General features: G+C 43.9%; 1 protein-coding gene across 2 annotated transcripts in view; it reads left to right on the top strand.

Moving 5' to 3' along the window:
* The window catches only part of LOC146041827 (serine/threonine-protein kinase SBK2-like), a 73724-nt gene that overhangs the window by 12741 nt on the left and 44323 nt on the right, over positions 1-16660 (top strand). The window contains exon 1 of one of the 2 annotated variants that reach the window (XM_083161711.1): positions 6390-6494. The exons of the other annotated variant lie outside the window; for it this stretch is intronic. Within the exon in view, the coding sequence (XP_083017837.1) occupies positions 6480-6494 (15 nt within the window). The 5' untranslated portion in view covers positions 6390-6479. Of the gene's footprint in view, positions 1-6389; positions 6495-16660 lie in introns of those variants that run through there. 2 annotated transcript variants of the gene reach the window in all.

Here is a 16660-nt window from a genome sequence, read left to right as displayed (position 1 = left end):
CATGGTTGTTCCCTAAACACTGCACACTACTTTTAATTAAACATATATTTTTATACTTGCAGTAAACTACTCCTTTTTTTAAAGAATGTTTTTATTGCAAGAAAGGAGAAATTACAATAAGAACAGCATTGAACGATAATAAAACGTATATTTTCCTATTATTTTCTTCATGAAGTAACAATTGTATATTTGAAGTGCAGATTATACAATAAAGATTGTATATTTTCTTCATGTAGTAAAAATTATGTAATTGTAAATATGAAATGTAAATTTACGAGCTATACAATAAAATTGTTACAGATATATATAAATTATATATATATATATATATATAGAGAGAGAGAGAGAGAGAGAGAGAGAGAGAGAGAGAGAGAGAGAGAGAGAGAGAGAGAGAGAGAAGGTAGTGGCCCCAATAATGCGCTTGAGAGAGCAGCACCTCTATCGTACCTCGCTGCTAGTGAAGGTACAGGTGGGATAAGGATGGAAAAAGAAGAGAATAGGGGTGCGCTGAGTGTACCACTGTGTGGATTTACATACAATAAATTAATAAAATGGATAAAAACAAGTAAACATTTATTGGTGGTTAATCCAGCAATGCATTTTCATTTCACTGTTTTTGACTAGTGCCACATATAATGTAGATCTGCGGCCCGACGCGTTTCATCCCTTAGGACTTCATCAGGGGCGATGAACCAATCTATATAAGTGGTAAAACATGCCGTTACACACACATAATAAAAAATACAAAGTACAACATATACAGATAATATATAAAAAAATACAGCATGTACAGATGTAATATCCAATTGTGTAGACTGTATAAACATGATAAAATATACAACATATACAAATATCGTGTACAACATGTGCATTTATAGAGGGGGATATACCCCAAGAACTGATGTTGGAGGATATGTCAGGAGGAAGACATTTGTAGGCGTGAGGAGGAAATGAAGGAAATGGAGATAAGATGGGTGGGAGAGGTTGCTGTAAGTTGGTTGGACAATGCGAGAATATTTACATACCCAAAATAGAGAGAGAAGTCTCTAAAACCGAGAGAAAGGCTGATTCTTAGCAGACAAGGATATATCCAATGAGGTGTCTGTCTGTTCACAATTTATACAAAATATGTTGACGAAAGATATTGACAACAGACGAAAGACGAAAGATCTAGCTACAGTTTATAGGGTATTTTTGAAAGATATCCAAATTGAGCTGCATGCACAGTTGATGAACAATCTTGATGAACAACTGGCGGGTATGCGCATCATCATTCGTCTTTCGTCTCAAACGCACTGAAAGATATTTTGACCAATTTCATTTAGAATGGCCGAAATTAACGAAATTGATCAAAAAAGTTTTTCAAAAAAATTGTACAGTGTGTATGCACCTTTACACTTTTCACTCAGCTGCATATCAGCCTTGGTCAGGCATAGATGTTTTGTATTTAGCAGACCAACTGATTTCTAGAGTCATTAAAGCTGATATACACTCAATATTAGTATCAGACCATGCCCCAATTGCCATTTCCCGAACTCTTCCCTATAGCTACAAAGTTACTAAGAATGGCGCTGGTACTTATGTATTATCTGGGCTCCCATGTTAAATGCACCCCTTTTTTTCATACCCCTACTATCCAACTACGCATGGAGTTGATTTTATATAGTGTGGCAAGCGCAGCGAGCCACCGTGCCCGAAGCGTGGCGAGCGCAGCGGGGACGCGGTCTCATAAGAAAGACGGGAGCCCAGATAATACATAAGTACCATGGCGCTTCCCAGCTTACCTCTACAACTCGGAAAGATTTCTTATTGACTAAATGGATGGACTATCAGGACGACAAAATTTATGCTTAGGCTGTCCTGAGGGACCATATCATAGATTATTTATCGCGACAACATAAGGCAACCACTGCATCTTATAATTCACTATGGAACATTAAATGCAGCTTTGCTTAACTATATAAATAACCCCAACTCATTCTCCCATACCACGTATCAGGAGGCTAAGCAACTTCTAGATACAGATCTGTTAGAACAAGCCAAAAAAGATGTAACCTAGACAAAGTACACATTTTTTAGGTGGGGCAACAAGGCCCAATAGCTACCATGTATAAGCCCCATCACAAAAAAAAACATATATAACGGCAATACGCCACCCACTCTCCGGTAAGTTACTAACATCCACATCTGATATTCTTCCGAGGCTAATTTATTCAAAGTTTTAAACCTTCCAAAATTGTCACAAACACAGGGTGATGCATTGATGGAACCTATTAACATTGATGAAGTTCTTAGAGTAATTTCGTCTTTCCATTTAGGCCCCGATAAGATATTGAAACACCAGGTGGCCCCTGCTCTTTTAGATTTATTCAATGAGCTTTTTAAGAACTGTACCCCTTTTCTACACTTAACGAATACAACTAAAATTCTGATACCCAAACCGCAAAAGGATCTTCAATTACTAGAATCATACAGACCTATTAGCTTGATCAACACTGATGTTAAACTCCTGGCCAAAATAATTGCGGATAGAGTGCAAAATATTTTACCTAATCTCCTCACACCTAATAAACTGAGTTTCCTCCATGGTAGACATTTGCTATGGGGCATTAGAACAGCTATAGCCAAAGTAGTACATCATAATGACGTGAGTTTATACAATGTTTTACTATCTTGTCATGTTTGATGTTTACTCAAGATATCTGTACAAGCTATACAGACATCTTGAGTAAACATCAAGCATGAAAAAGATATTGTTTGCATTGAAAGTGCTTAATAAAGAGAAATTTAAAAAAATAATAGTAAGTGAGGGGGGTGGTAGAAATCCACTGCTGTAATATACATTTTTATGCTACCGATAACAATAGTTTTTTACATCCCATAGACATTTTTGGAATAGTTGGCAGAAAATCCCAAAATGGCCCACTGTGGAGTTAGTGATACCAGATGATCTACTGCGAACTGTCGCTGTATTGCTGTACATTCCCATAAACAGTGGTATAAAGTTGCATCAGAATATTGAAATTTAAGACATGTTGAGGAATTAGTTAAGCCTATTCAGTTACAACGACGAGAGACAAGAATCCTCTACAAAATACTTTATAAAACATATCCTTATAGGATGTGGCTGATATTTTTTTAGTACAATAAAGTTTTCAAGATAGTTTTTTCCTCTAGGTTGGGGAAGTGTGTCCAGCACTTGGTGATGCCCGTTTCAAATTGACCAGTATAATAAGGTGTTCTCAGTATTTGGTAAAAGTAGGTTATAGCTTTTCTAGAATAATTGACGTTTAAAACAGCTTTATCTAATTGGTTATCCCAAACTGCATCCCTTAAGAAAGTTATTACCTTATTAGTATAATGTTGGGCCTAGAGGAAGGCTGTTACATGGTGGTAGGAAGTCACAGTGGGACTTTGGCTCTACATAAGTGAGTGGCTTTTTTGTTTTGAGGTTTACGTTGCCTAACAGAACGTATTCCCTGAGATTAGCATGGTCTAAATGGTTGGTCTGCCAACCATGATGAAAGTTAACATTACCTAAGAAACGGAGATGTAGAGAGTACAAGGTATGTAGATCGTGTGCCATTTAGCTTTGTTGTACATCGTGCGCCATGTTGTCTATGTTGACGTAAGGAGAGGGTTTTCCAGGACCTGTGTAGGAAGTTCATATTTGGGCATATGTAAAAAAGCATGTTAAATTGAGATTAGGGAGAAACCGTTGTTCTATTGTATAGCTGGCATATTGGTGTTTGTAAAGAATCCAGTCCATAACCTGCCTGGTTATATATTTCCTTGTTTCTGTATGAACTATACTGCACAGATGAAAACTACATGTTTTTAATAAATGTTGTATTAAATCAAAAACTGTGAATTTTGTGTTGGAATTACCATTGATTTTTGGTTATTGGTTATGTTCTGGTGGTGGAATCTACATTAGGGGCGCACTCTGTTTTTCTTTTTTCTCTATATATATATATATATATATATATATATATATATATATATATATATATATATATATATATATATATATATATATGAAAGATATCGGTGCTGGCGGCACTCAAAGCAGGGAGACTTGGTAATAAATGAAGACAAGCTGACACCGCACAGTGCGGTGTCAGCTTGTCTTCATTTATTACCAAGTCGGTACTTGTTTCCTATCTGGGCGCCCAGGTTTTCTACGTACGGCACCGTAATGAAATTGGATCGCATCGCATCGGATTCGGTACTCGATGATGTACGATGGCATACGATGCTATCCGATCCGATTTCATTTTAAATCGGATCGCATCGCATGCGGTGACGCGATCAACCTGATTTTTACATTGGAATCAATGTTAAATGGTCCCTGAGACCCGATTTTACATTGATTTCAATGTAATAACCCAGCAAACCCACGATTTGTATAGGAAACCCCCCCTGATGGTTTAAAATGCGCCTCCATTGTTAACGCCACCCCAGTATTGATGTCAACCCGAAGCGTGGCGAGCGCAGCGAGCCCCGCGAGGGGCGGCGGTACACGTCCTCCGACTTTTTCATACCCCCACTATCCACGTCGGCGTGGAGTTGAGAATAGAATAGTGTGGCGAGCGCAGCGAGCCACCGAGCCCGAAGCGTGGCTTCGCTCGCCACGTTTCGGGCTCGGTGGCTCGCTGCGCTCGCCACACTATTCTATTCTCATAGTGGGGGTATGAAAAAGTCAGAGGACGCGTACCGCCGCCCCTCGCGGGGCTCGCTGCGCTCGCCACGCTTCGGGTTGACGTCAATACTGTGTTTCTGTGCAGATGTGACAAGGGGAGGGCTTTGAAGGGTAAATAAATAAAGTAGTGTTACAGATGGGCCATCCTATGGGCCAACCATAAAAGCGGGAACGAAATCGGATCGCATCGCATCGCATCGTTCAATATCGTGTATGTGCATTTGTGGTATCCGATGCGATGCGATCCGATTTTGATACGGAGAATAGCATGGTGCGCAATTAACGTAGCGGGCGCCCAGATAGGAAACAAGTACCACCAAGTCTCCCTGCTTTGAGTGCCGCCAGCACCGATATCTTTCCTGCATATCCATATCTTTTGGAGGGCACCGGGAGCCAATGTCCTAAGTCTCTAAGGAGTGCCGGTCGTACACCATTGTATATATATATATATATATATATATATATATATATATATATATATATATAGTAGCTAAAAGAAGCAAAGAACCCCAGCGCTTGCTATATGAGGGAGGGACAAGCTTTGAGAGTGCAGAGGACAGGTACAAATAAGAGTCAGAGGAAGTAAGGATAACAAAATCTAATGGTGAATAAAAATAATTAAAAGGTACATAAAATAAAAGGTAAATAAAAAGTAAATAAAGGTAAATAAAATAATATGGTGCAGAATGTTTACAGTCCCTTTATTGGAAAATTGGAGAGCACTAGTCCAGGAATTGGTAAAAGCCAAGTTATGCCAGCTTTCCCTATAAAGCCCGACCTGGAGTCTGCCCTTGCAGGTACTCCAAACGGCAGTCAGGTGGCGCGTGAAGGTCTGCTGCTTCAGCGTGCAGCGGGGATCAGCAGCAGTCCTTTGATGACATCACTGGTCCTTCGGCTATGCTGTGTTGGAGCGACGTGTCTGTATAGGCAGCGCTTGTTCCTCCTGGTGTCCCTTTACTCCTACCAACGCATTTCACATCCACAGGATGCTTTTTCAAAGATGCTTATCACTCCTATGGGAAGATTTATGGGTTTGTCAGGAAGGTTTCTTCCAATCTCTTCTCCTTGTGACATTTCTGTCAATGACCACAATCACACGGTCTCTATACCCAAAGCAAAAATGGTGAGATTTCCCTAGCCCACACACAGCCACCTGCGGTGTATAGTATACATAGTGGCTGATTCACAAGTTTCACACTCGCTGGGCTATTTCCTCCAGATGGGGCGGACGGAGGCTAAAAGTGGGAACTTCCAACGTTTTATGGGTGTCCCCATGAACATGCGGGCGTTCCCCGGGGAATGCAGGTGTGAATAAAAGTTAGTTTAAACTGACTTTTATTTCTGATGGGGAGAGAATATATTTCATAGTCGGCGACCATCGAATTATTTCTCTCTCTCCTTCGGCTGCATGCGAGGGGATGTGTTCCCTTACAGCCTAGCAAACAGGTCTGAATCTGAATGCTCCCCGAAGGGGTGCGGATTGGTAGATAGAAGGTGTCCTGATAGACGGTTGTTAAATTATAATAAATCCCAAAGCGATGGACTATAAGTAAGTTTCGCAATATACGTAATGTGTCCATAAACTGATACTCTTTATTCCTAACTATGGGGGGAACCAATGCGTAGCGCCACGTAGTGAACCTTAAGGGGGAGGGGGGGCGGGAAACATGCTATTGCTCCCGGCACCGTGGAACCCAGCTACACCACTGATAACAGCCAATGGGTATCTACTGTGTGTATTGCATGGAATTGCTGTCGAGAAACAGTGCATTACTCCATGCTCGAAAAAGAGGTAATTATGCAAGCCTTACACAAATGACAGATATCACTATGTTGTTAAGCGCCATACATCAAATAGCAAACTCTAAACAATGCCCCAAAAATATAATGAGGGGGAGTTTGATAGACAAAAAAAATTGCAAATGCAAATAATAGCGCTGTCTTGCTGCTATGATAATGCTGTGTGGCTGTACTAGAGCTACATTTGTAGCCAGGGTAATAGAGAACAAAAAGCTGAGCTTAGAGTGGTTACAATGGTGCACCTGTAGCTAGCAGAAACCATATATTAGTATGTATCCTGTCCCTGTGTGCCCTTGAAGGGTATGTCCAGGGACAATACAAGTTATTTCTGAAAGCTGGATATCAGACTGTTTTTGCAGGTGTACCGGGTCTCCAAGGTTAATTAGATGATAATTGGCTGCCTATAGTTAGCAGTAATTGTGGGGGAGATTCTCTAAAGCAAAAATGCGGTAAAAACCCCGTTAGCAGGATTTCGCTGCGAGGGGTATCGCCAGCAAAAGCTGGCGATACCCCATAGAAGCCTATGGGCTTCGTAACGCGACCCCCGCCACCCCGAACGGACCCCCGCCGCCTTGCGCCGACACCCCCCCTCACCTGCTGTGTCCAAAAAAACCTACTGGGTACATCTGTAACTGGCTCTACTGAGGACATGATCTGTAACTGGCACTACAGAGGGCATGGTATGTAACTGGCACTACTGAGGACATGATGTGTAACTGGCACTACTGGGAACATGATCTGTAACTGGCACTAATGAGGACATGATATGTAACTGGCACTACTGAGGACTTGATACATAACTGGCACTACTGTGTACACTTCACTTAGCACAGTGGCGGATATTAGCTGGGGGGAGGGGGGGCTGCAGCCCATAGGTAAATGCTGCCACTGGTAATGACAGTTGTGCATGCTCTGACCAGCGGTGTAGCTAGGCATCATGGTGCATCAAGGGCATATTTCGTGCCCCCCCCCCCCCCCCCCCGGTAATGAATTGGGGGCGTGGCTAACATGTGTTGACATGTTACATTTGAAAAGAAAAAAGACAATAATGGAATCTGCTGCACTATATAAGACGCTGTAACGGAATCTGCTGCGCTATATAAGACACTGTAACGGAATCTGCTGCCCTATATAAGGTGCTGTAACGGAATCTGCTGCGCTATGTAAGGTGCTGTAACGGAATCTGCTGCGCTATGTAAGGTGCTGTAACGGAATCTGCTGCGCTATGTAAGGTGCTGTAACGGAATCTGCTGCGCTATATAAGGTGCTGTAACGGAATCTGCTGCGCTATATAAGGTGCTGTAACGGAATCTGCTGCGCTATATAAGACACTGTAACGGAATCTGCTGCGCTATATAACAACCTGTAACGGAATCTGCTGCGCTATAAAAAACACTGTACCGGAATCTGCTGCGCTATATAAGATGCTGTAACGGAATCTGCTGCGCTATATAAGACACTAGCGGAATCTGCAGCGCAATATAAGACGATGTAACGGAATCTGCTGCGCTATATAAGATGCTGTAACGGAATCTGCTGCGCTATATAACAACCTGTAACGGAATCTGCTGCGCTATATAAGACACTGACGGAATCTGCTGCGCTATATAAGACACTGACGGAATCTGCTGCGCTATATAAGACACTGTAATGGAATCTGCTGCGCTATATAACAACCTGTAACGGAATCTGCTGCGCTATATAAAACACTGTACCGGAATCTGCTGCGCTATATAAGATGCTGTAACGGAATCTGCTGCACTATATAAGACACTAACGGAATCTGCTGCGCAATATAAGACGATGTAACGGAATCTGCTGCGCTATATAACAACCTGTAACGGAATCTGCTGTGCTATATAAGACACTGACGGAATCTGCTGCGCTATATAAGACACTGACGGAATCTGCTACGCTATATAAGACACTGTACTGGAATCTGATGCGCTATATAACAACCTGTAACGGAACCTGCTGCACTATATAAGACACTGACGGAATCTGCTGCGCTATATAAGACACTGACGGAATCTGCTGCACTATATAAGACACTGACGGAATCTGCTGCGCTATATAAGACGCTGTAATGGAATCTGCTGCGCTATATAACATGCTGTAAATAAATATATATATACATATAAAAGATATATACAGCACAGCAGGGCAGCAGCAGAAGCCAAAGAGATTCACTCCCCCCCCCCCCCCCCCCCCGGGCCCCCACAAATCCACCAAAAAAACAAGTTTATTACTATGTATATTATAACAACATAATTTAACTGTAAAAAAAAAAAAAATCCACCTTGAATAAGTTAGAGGCACAGGCACGGGCGGCAGCAAAACACCTTCTCCTCCAGGCTACAGCCAGCGCTTGAGAAGGCTGATGACGCGCTGCTGTAGCCAGGGAGGAGGGAGTCAGACACAGGTGACACTGACTCTGGGAGGAGTGTGTACAGTGCTGCGCTGCGCTGCCCGGAAGCCGCCCGCCCGGACGGAGCAGCAGCAGCAATTCAGAGAGAGGAGAGGACATGTCGGAGTGTCAGCCCGCCGCCCGGCCTCACCGTCCGTGACACTTGGCTGCAGGGTATCTTGAAAAAGCTGGCGTTTAGCCCAGCGAAACGCGTTGGTGTTTTCTCCTGATCCCTGACCACCACTACTTGACCTACCTGCTCATTGTTCTGACCACTTGGACCACTTGGATCCCACAAACCATTGGTTGTCCTCCAGCTAAATCCCCCTGGAACATTTGGATATCGTCTGCTGTGAGGTAGTAGGTGGGCTACAAACAACAAGCCACTCCCTCAGACAGCCACCAGGACATTGTATTGTGAGGTTGAAGGTGGGCTGCAGCCATATATCAGCCACTCCCTCGTACAGTATTCAGGATCATTGCCGTGTGGACCCCATCCAAGATTGGGACTTTTGCCTTACGTGGACAGTGCAGGTTACCATTGGTTCATTACTATTTATTATTTACAGGATCAGGAAACCCTTGCTGCTATTGCCATTAGGTGTTTATTGTTAATCATGTTTTATTAAAAAAAAAATTTAAACTGCAATTGATTCACCCACTCTATCATTTGAGTGCTGCTTCCAATTCTCTGTTCCTTTTGTGTATTTTCAGGGGACTGACCATCCCCTATTTTTAGCAGCTGCTTTTTAGGGAAACCACTCGTGAAACGAGCGCTCTGGTTATCTCAACCAAGTGTTGAGATCACATTTTTGTCCTGATCTCTTGTAACTGCGAATAAGCTCAGCTCCAGCAGAGTTGGTCTGGCTCATAGGGATCTGATTCCAATCCATTTATGCAGTACAATTTTTAGAAGCCCCTGGCTCTTTACACCAGCTCCTTGCATCGCTGACTTCACACAGGTAGACTTCACACAGGTAGAGGGTGTGGTCACATGGAATGAGGGATGTGGCCATGGTATATAGGGGCGGTACAGCCACAGAGGGGAGAGTAGGGTACATAGTGGGGAGAGTGTGTGCACAGGGAGGAGAGTGAGACCACAGTGGGGAGAGTGGGGGGAAAGGGAGGGCATTGAAACCACAGAGGGGAGAGTAGGTGACACAGTGGGGACACAGAGGGAAGAGTGGGGCTACAGGGGGGAGAGTGGGGGGCACAGGGAGCAGAGTGTGGGCATTACTTTCTGCAAACATGAGACCATCCTTTACTAACTCAGAATTTTCATGTATGAAATTCCAATGTGCTGTCACAGTCTGTGTCTTTGGAGTGGATACATCATCTTACCAAAAATGTAGATGACATATGTTTGGGGTCTCTTACCATCATTGAGCTGATGCTGGGGTCCCTCAGACTGTCGTGATTTCTCTCCAGGGTCCGGCGCTCTCTGGGTGCTGGGTGGCTCCTCTTCACCAGTAGCAGCAATGAACAACACACGGCCATGACGCCGCTGTACTATAAATGCCCAGAGGGGGACTGGGGGAGCTGAAGCTATGGTAGCTGGAAGGTGCACACTAATTAGCGCTGCGCACTAGCTACATCTATTTGGGAGGCGCAGCGGTGGAGAGAGAGCACACTGGGGCCAGGCAAAGAAGACAGGCACAGCCGGGAACATCAATGCTTCCCCACCTCGTCACCGGCCGTTATCAAGGTAGCAGGCTGCTGGTTGGTTGAGAGACAGCCATTCTAAGCCAACCAGAGGCCTGTTATGCCGTGGTTACTAATTTTAATGTTTTCAATGCAGCTGTGGGATGGGCGGGACTAGCGGCTCGGCGTACCGGCTGCCAATCTGGATAGTATTCAGGTGCAAGTACAGAGAGCCAGTTCGACTCTGCCTCACATTGTACACCAGGAAAGAAGTACCCGCCTGTCCCTGTCCCCGTCCTCTCATCTAATAGCTACTTTAATTCTTAAATAAAGCTGTCTAGCGAAGATATTCTGTGCGACCTGTTTGAATTGAGCCCCACCCAGGTCCGGTGCAAGCCCTGTTAGCACTCAAGGTGACCCCCCGCCCGCCCCCTCTCTCCCCAATGGGCACGGATTGCCACTATTCTAGCTCCGGGATGGGGGTGCGGCCGCTACAGGGGAGGGGGGACTGTGGGCGCTGTCCAGCTGGGGGGGAGGGGGGACTGCGGGCACTGTCCAGCTGGGGGGAGGGGGGACTGCGGGCGCTGTCCAGCCAGAGGGGAGGGGGGGTTGCAGGCAGCTAAGTGCTGACTAGCTGGTGGGGGCTGGGGCGGCCACTGCCCGCCCACCACTGAACACTGCCACTGGCCTGGCTGCTGACGACCAGGCAGAGGCAGCAAGTTTTACACGTGGGGCTCTGGCGGGTGGGCGGGGGGTATCACTCACCTGCTTGGCAGATCGATGCTGCAGCTTCTCCTTCCTCCGGCTCTCCTCTGTGGTAGCTTCTCTGCTGCTGGCCTGCAGCTCACTACTGCCCTCCAGTGGCCTGTGCCCTAGGCAAATGCCTAAACCTGCCTAGTGGTGGCTCCAGCTCTGGCCCCACCCTGAATTTTAGCAGCAGCAGGAGTAACAGCCGTACTATACATTTCTGAAATATACCCCATGAAGATGATGAACTAATATAACTGCATTATATTAAAAGAAAAGGTGTGGCACGCCGGGCCGACAGTCAGTATACCGACATCGGAATCCCGACTGTCGATGCTCCAACAGTGGGGGGAGCGCAAAGAAGTCCCTTGTGGGCTCAGTGGTTAACTGTGCTCACCACAGGTTCTATTCTCCCTTAATGGGGGTCGTAGACCGGCACCCTAAAACAAAAGTGCAGTCTTAAAACATCCTATACAGTAAGTTATGCTTTCCTCAAAATATGGAAAACTAGACTCTGGTTATCATTTCTCTATTGTATCATTGAAATTGACAGAATCTGGTTGGTAGCTTGTGATGGGAAAATATGACCTATTTTCATTTTTAGAACCTTTAGTAAATTGACCCCTAAAGCTGATTCCTCATACACCACCCCTCATTACACCATGGGCCTTATTTTGGTCCATTCTTTCTGACAAAATCCTTCTTAGATGGGCAAAACCATGTGCACTGCAGGTGGGGCAGATGTAACATGTGCAGAGAGAATTAGATTTGGGTGGGGTTTTACTTCAAAGTGAGATCTATATTGCAGTGTAAAAATAAAGCAGTCAGTATTTACCCTGCACAGAAACAAAATTACTCACCCAAATCTAATTCTCGCTGCACATGTTACATCTACCCCCCCTGCAGTGCACATGGTTTTGTCAATCTAAGAAGGATTTTGTCAGAAAGAATGAACTACAGTAGAATAAACCCCCATGTCCTGAGAGTGAGCCACGTTGACTTTGTGTAGAATTTAATGTTGTTTCTGAATCTGTACACTAAATGATGTGATGCCACTGCTATGAATACAAATTCAAGGGGCAGATGAATTAAACCTAGTGAAGTGATAAACTGGAAGGTGATAATGCAGCAGCCAATCAGCTCCTGTAATTTTTCAAACCCAGCCTGTAACTTGACAGGAGTTGATTGGTTGGTGCATTATCTCCGGCCACTTTATCACTTCAACAGGCTTAATAAATCTGCCTCTTACAGTGCCAAAGGCAGGGGGGTTTCTGGTTGCCCAGAAACCCCTCCTGACAGGCCAAGTTTTATTAGTGGGCTGCCGCCCTTCTCCTGGTGCTGCTTCTGAGTGCCCGGCGGCTCAACAGAGCTTAAGAGCTCTCTGCACAATATATAGCAAAAGGGAACAGCAGGCAATGAGCAGCAGCGGGCACTTGAAAGCAGCAGCTGTTGGACATCGGCAATGGTGGCAACGGCAGGCAGTCTGCAGTGGAGGGAGAGGTGAGCACTAAGAGAGGGAGTTGGGACCACAAGGGGGAGGGGGCGTAACTACAGAGCAACTACTAGCTGCTCATAAAGGCCCACCAGCGCTGCTCCCCTTTCTGTCTTTGTGGCTGGAGAGCTTTTTGGTCTGGAACACCATTCCTGAAGCGCTTTTGCAAAAAGGATTTGGTGTTTTGGGACCTCTGCGGCCTGCCCTGCTGTCTGTCTCCTCCTCAGACATCAAGGGCCGGCAGCCAATCAGGAGCTGGCCCACAAGCTTTCATTGGCTGACGGCCCAGTCAAAGGGACACAGTGAGGGGAAGGAGAGAAGCATGATGCTCTCTCCTCCCCTCCCCTCAGCGGTGGAGGAATAGACAGACAGCAGGGAGACACTGGACTGGGGTGAGGGTAGGAGAGGCAATCCTGTTGGTGAATAAAGCCGTACTCTTTATTTGAAAATCTCCGAGTGACGCCTCTGCTTCATGCTACGCTACATTTGTTGGGTGTGTACACCCTAGGAAGGCACCAGAGTGAGTTCTACAAGTATTTGGGGAGTGCCGGTTTTGCTGCTTCTGTGTGTATATATATATATATATATATATATATATATATATATATATATATATATATATATATATATATGGCACTGCTGAGGGCATTTTGTGTAAAAAGAAAAAGTTTATGCAACAAGTGATGCCCTGTCCCTTTGGTAGCTCCACCCACACCACCGCCCACTACTGCCCTGTCCACAGTTCCTGAACCAATTTTCCTACAAAAATAGCCCTGTATATACACACATATATATGTATGTATATATATATATATATATATATATATATATATATATATATACTTTATATACTTATACAGTGGACACTAAAGTAGTTAATTTCTTAGGTGTTATCTCTTCTAATGTATTTACCAAGAAGACAGATCGGAACTGTCTGCTGCATGCATTGAGTTTTCACCCTAGAAGTCTCAAATTTGGACTGTCCTATTCACAGTTCATACGAGTTAAGGGGATATGCAGCAATGACCTCATTGCAGAGAAGGAGATTGATAAAATGCTTGTGAAATTTAAAGATAGAGGGTAGCAGGTGCCACTCTTGCTGAATGCAAAGGAGAAGGCGATGAAGATCCCTAGAGAGCAATTACTCCAATATAGCCAAAAAGGGAAGAATACCAATCGGCTCCCTTGGATTAATCATTACAATGTGCAACTAGTAATGGCCTATGATAGCTTTGAATGAAGCCCTAGGTCTTAAGGATATGACTATAATGAATTGTTTTACCAGGGGTAGGAAAAATATATTAAGGACATGATGATGAAAACTGATGTAACTAATATGCATCATAGGATAACAAGCAATTTCTGAGACCCCGCAATGGATGTTCCAGATGCTTAAACTGTACAACTTGTAGTTCAATAACCGTGAGTCTTTATTTATTACATCCCTGCTCTGGTAGAAAATGCTATATTCAACATTGGGTAACATGTACCACTAAATTCATTGTATACATGCTAACATGCCCATGCTCTTTAAATTATGTAGGGAAGATGGAGAGGACTGTCCGTGAGCGGCTGGCTGGTCATCGCTCCTCTATCAAGGCTACTTTTGAGAAGCGAGGAAGTGACCAGTCATTAGCTCGTCATTATTTTCAGGCGAACCATAATGTAGCGGGACACTTAAATGTAACATTATCAATCCTGTACCAGCCTCATTGTGCAGAGGTGATTGTCCCCTGAAACTATTGAGATGTGAGGCACTATATATCCAGCGCCTGGGTACGCCATCACCGGGCGGATGATAAAGTGCAAAGTGCTGTGCAAATGAGGCAGAGGCAGTGGCAGAGTGGCAGGCCAGCCACTGCCTCATTTGCACAGCACTTTGCACTTTAACATCCGGACCAGTCACCTTGTGGGATCCAGCCAAAAGTCACCTTTCTCCATCAAGTGGAACTCTGTTCTTTCTCAGCATCACCCAGGAGGGTAGAGCTGCTATGCTTTCCTAAAAGTGGATCAATTCCCCTGGATTCGGTATGAAATCCCGACAGTCAAAATACCGACAACCATTGACCGACGGTCAAAATCCCGACAAGGTCAAAATACCGACATTTAAAATCCAGACATGGTCAAAATCCCAACAAGGTCAAAATATCGACATTTAAAATCCCGACATGGACAAATGGTTGTCGGTATTTTGACCGTCGGAATTTTGAGCGTCAGGATTTTGACTGCATCCCATTCCCCTGGAGGATATGGTTTGGTAATTATACCCATATCAGAGAAAGCCACAAAGACTGTGGCACCACTAGGAACTTTTCCTTACAAGCGATACTACTAGGAACAGATGACTATTCAGTGATTTGATTGCAGATGTCAGTGGCTCCTTATTGTTGTTTTTAATTATTTGTTTGCAACATGCGTTTCCCATTCATGTTTTATTTTATAAGTGTACAATAAATGTTTTTTACTGAAGGCTCATTGGTATAGTAGCGCTACCTTTTTTTTATTCTCTTGCCATAACCTTTTTAAGGAGTTGCTCTCTCCTTAGGGTAGCTGCTTGGGTAAAACACCCCACACCAGCGCCCATTTTTCTGCTACCAAGAATACATCGTTCTCATTTTTCAAACACAGCCTGTATCATGGCAGTTAGGAACGGATAGGCTGGGACTTTATCACTCTCAATTTTATACATTATACATCAAGCTTAGTACAGTACATCTGGTCCAAGTGTGAAAAACAAAGATCTCTCAAGTTAAGTTCATAAATGTTGTATAGGTAATCAGCAGTCAGGAGATGCTGGCCTTCTAAAAGGTGGAAACATACAAGTAAAAGTAACGAAATTATATAATTAGCATGTGGCAACAGCGCCCCCTACCCTGCACTGTCTCCATGGCAGGCTTTGCAGCACACTAGTTATGGCCTTGTTAATCAGTGAAGTCTTATGAAGTGGTTTTGCTGTAAACTATGCGACAATGATGCAGAATTGCACTGGGCCTGGCGCACTTAGAAGGGAAGTTCAGCGCAACTTCAGCTTCAGTCCTTACAGTGATAATGCGCTATAGTTTGACTGGAGAAAAAGAAGACTCCTGTGTGAGGGCACTCTGTGGTATATATCTGTATTAATCCAAAATGTGGTGAAAGGTAAAGTATCCTGATAAATCTTAACTTTTAATATTTTTATATTAATATAAAAATATTAAAAGTTAAGTTTTATCAGGACACTTTACCTTTCACCACATTTTGGATTAATACAGATATATACCACAGAGTGCCCTCACACAGGAGTCTTCTTTTTCTCCAGTCAAACTATACTTGTTTCTGACTCCGGGGAGCACCTCTAGCCTCTAATTAACTAACACAAACATTGTCAGGTTGTAATTTAGGACTTGGATTTTATTAAATTAATTTCCACCTTATGAATATGGTATAATTACTTAACTAGTATGGTGGAATATCCAGTGCGAGATCCGACCAAAAATTCCTAGTGATAATGCTCTAATTAGGACATATTTGTATATAATTTTATAAAATAGGAAGTGAAAAGCTCCAATTAAGTCGACAATGGGAAGGTCGACAGTCCAAAAAGTCGACATGAGTTTTAAAAAAAAAATTGTCCTGAATGTTGACGTAAGTAGGCATGGACACTATATCAGTCTACCGCATCCCCTTGCACACTATTATATTCTCCCTCCAAGCCCTAGTGGAGGGTAGGGCATGAAACAATTACCATTGTTGACCTAATGCTTGTGTCGACTTTAAACTTGTTGGCCTATTTCATGTGTTGACACAAGCCCTGTCGACCTACATACTGTCAACCGTATTCTGCAGCAGGGGATGCAGTCAAAATCCTGATAGTCAAAATCCCGACAGGGTC

Source organism: Crinia signifera, chromosome 19 (genome assembly GCF_055691185.1).
Source record: "Crinia signifera chromosome 19, ASM5569118v1, whole genome shotgun sequence".
NCBI lineage: Eukaryota > Metazoa > Chordata > Amphibia > Anura > Myobatrachidae > Crinia > Crinia signifera.
This window is presented reverse-complemented; position numbering and strand designations above follow the sequence as displayed.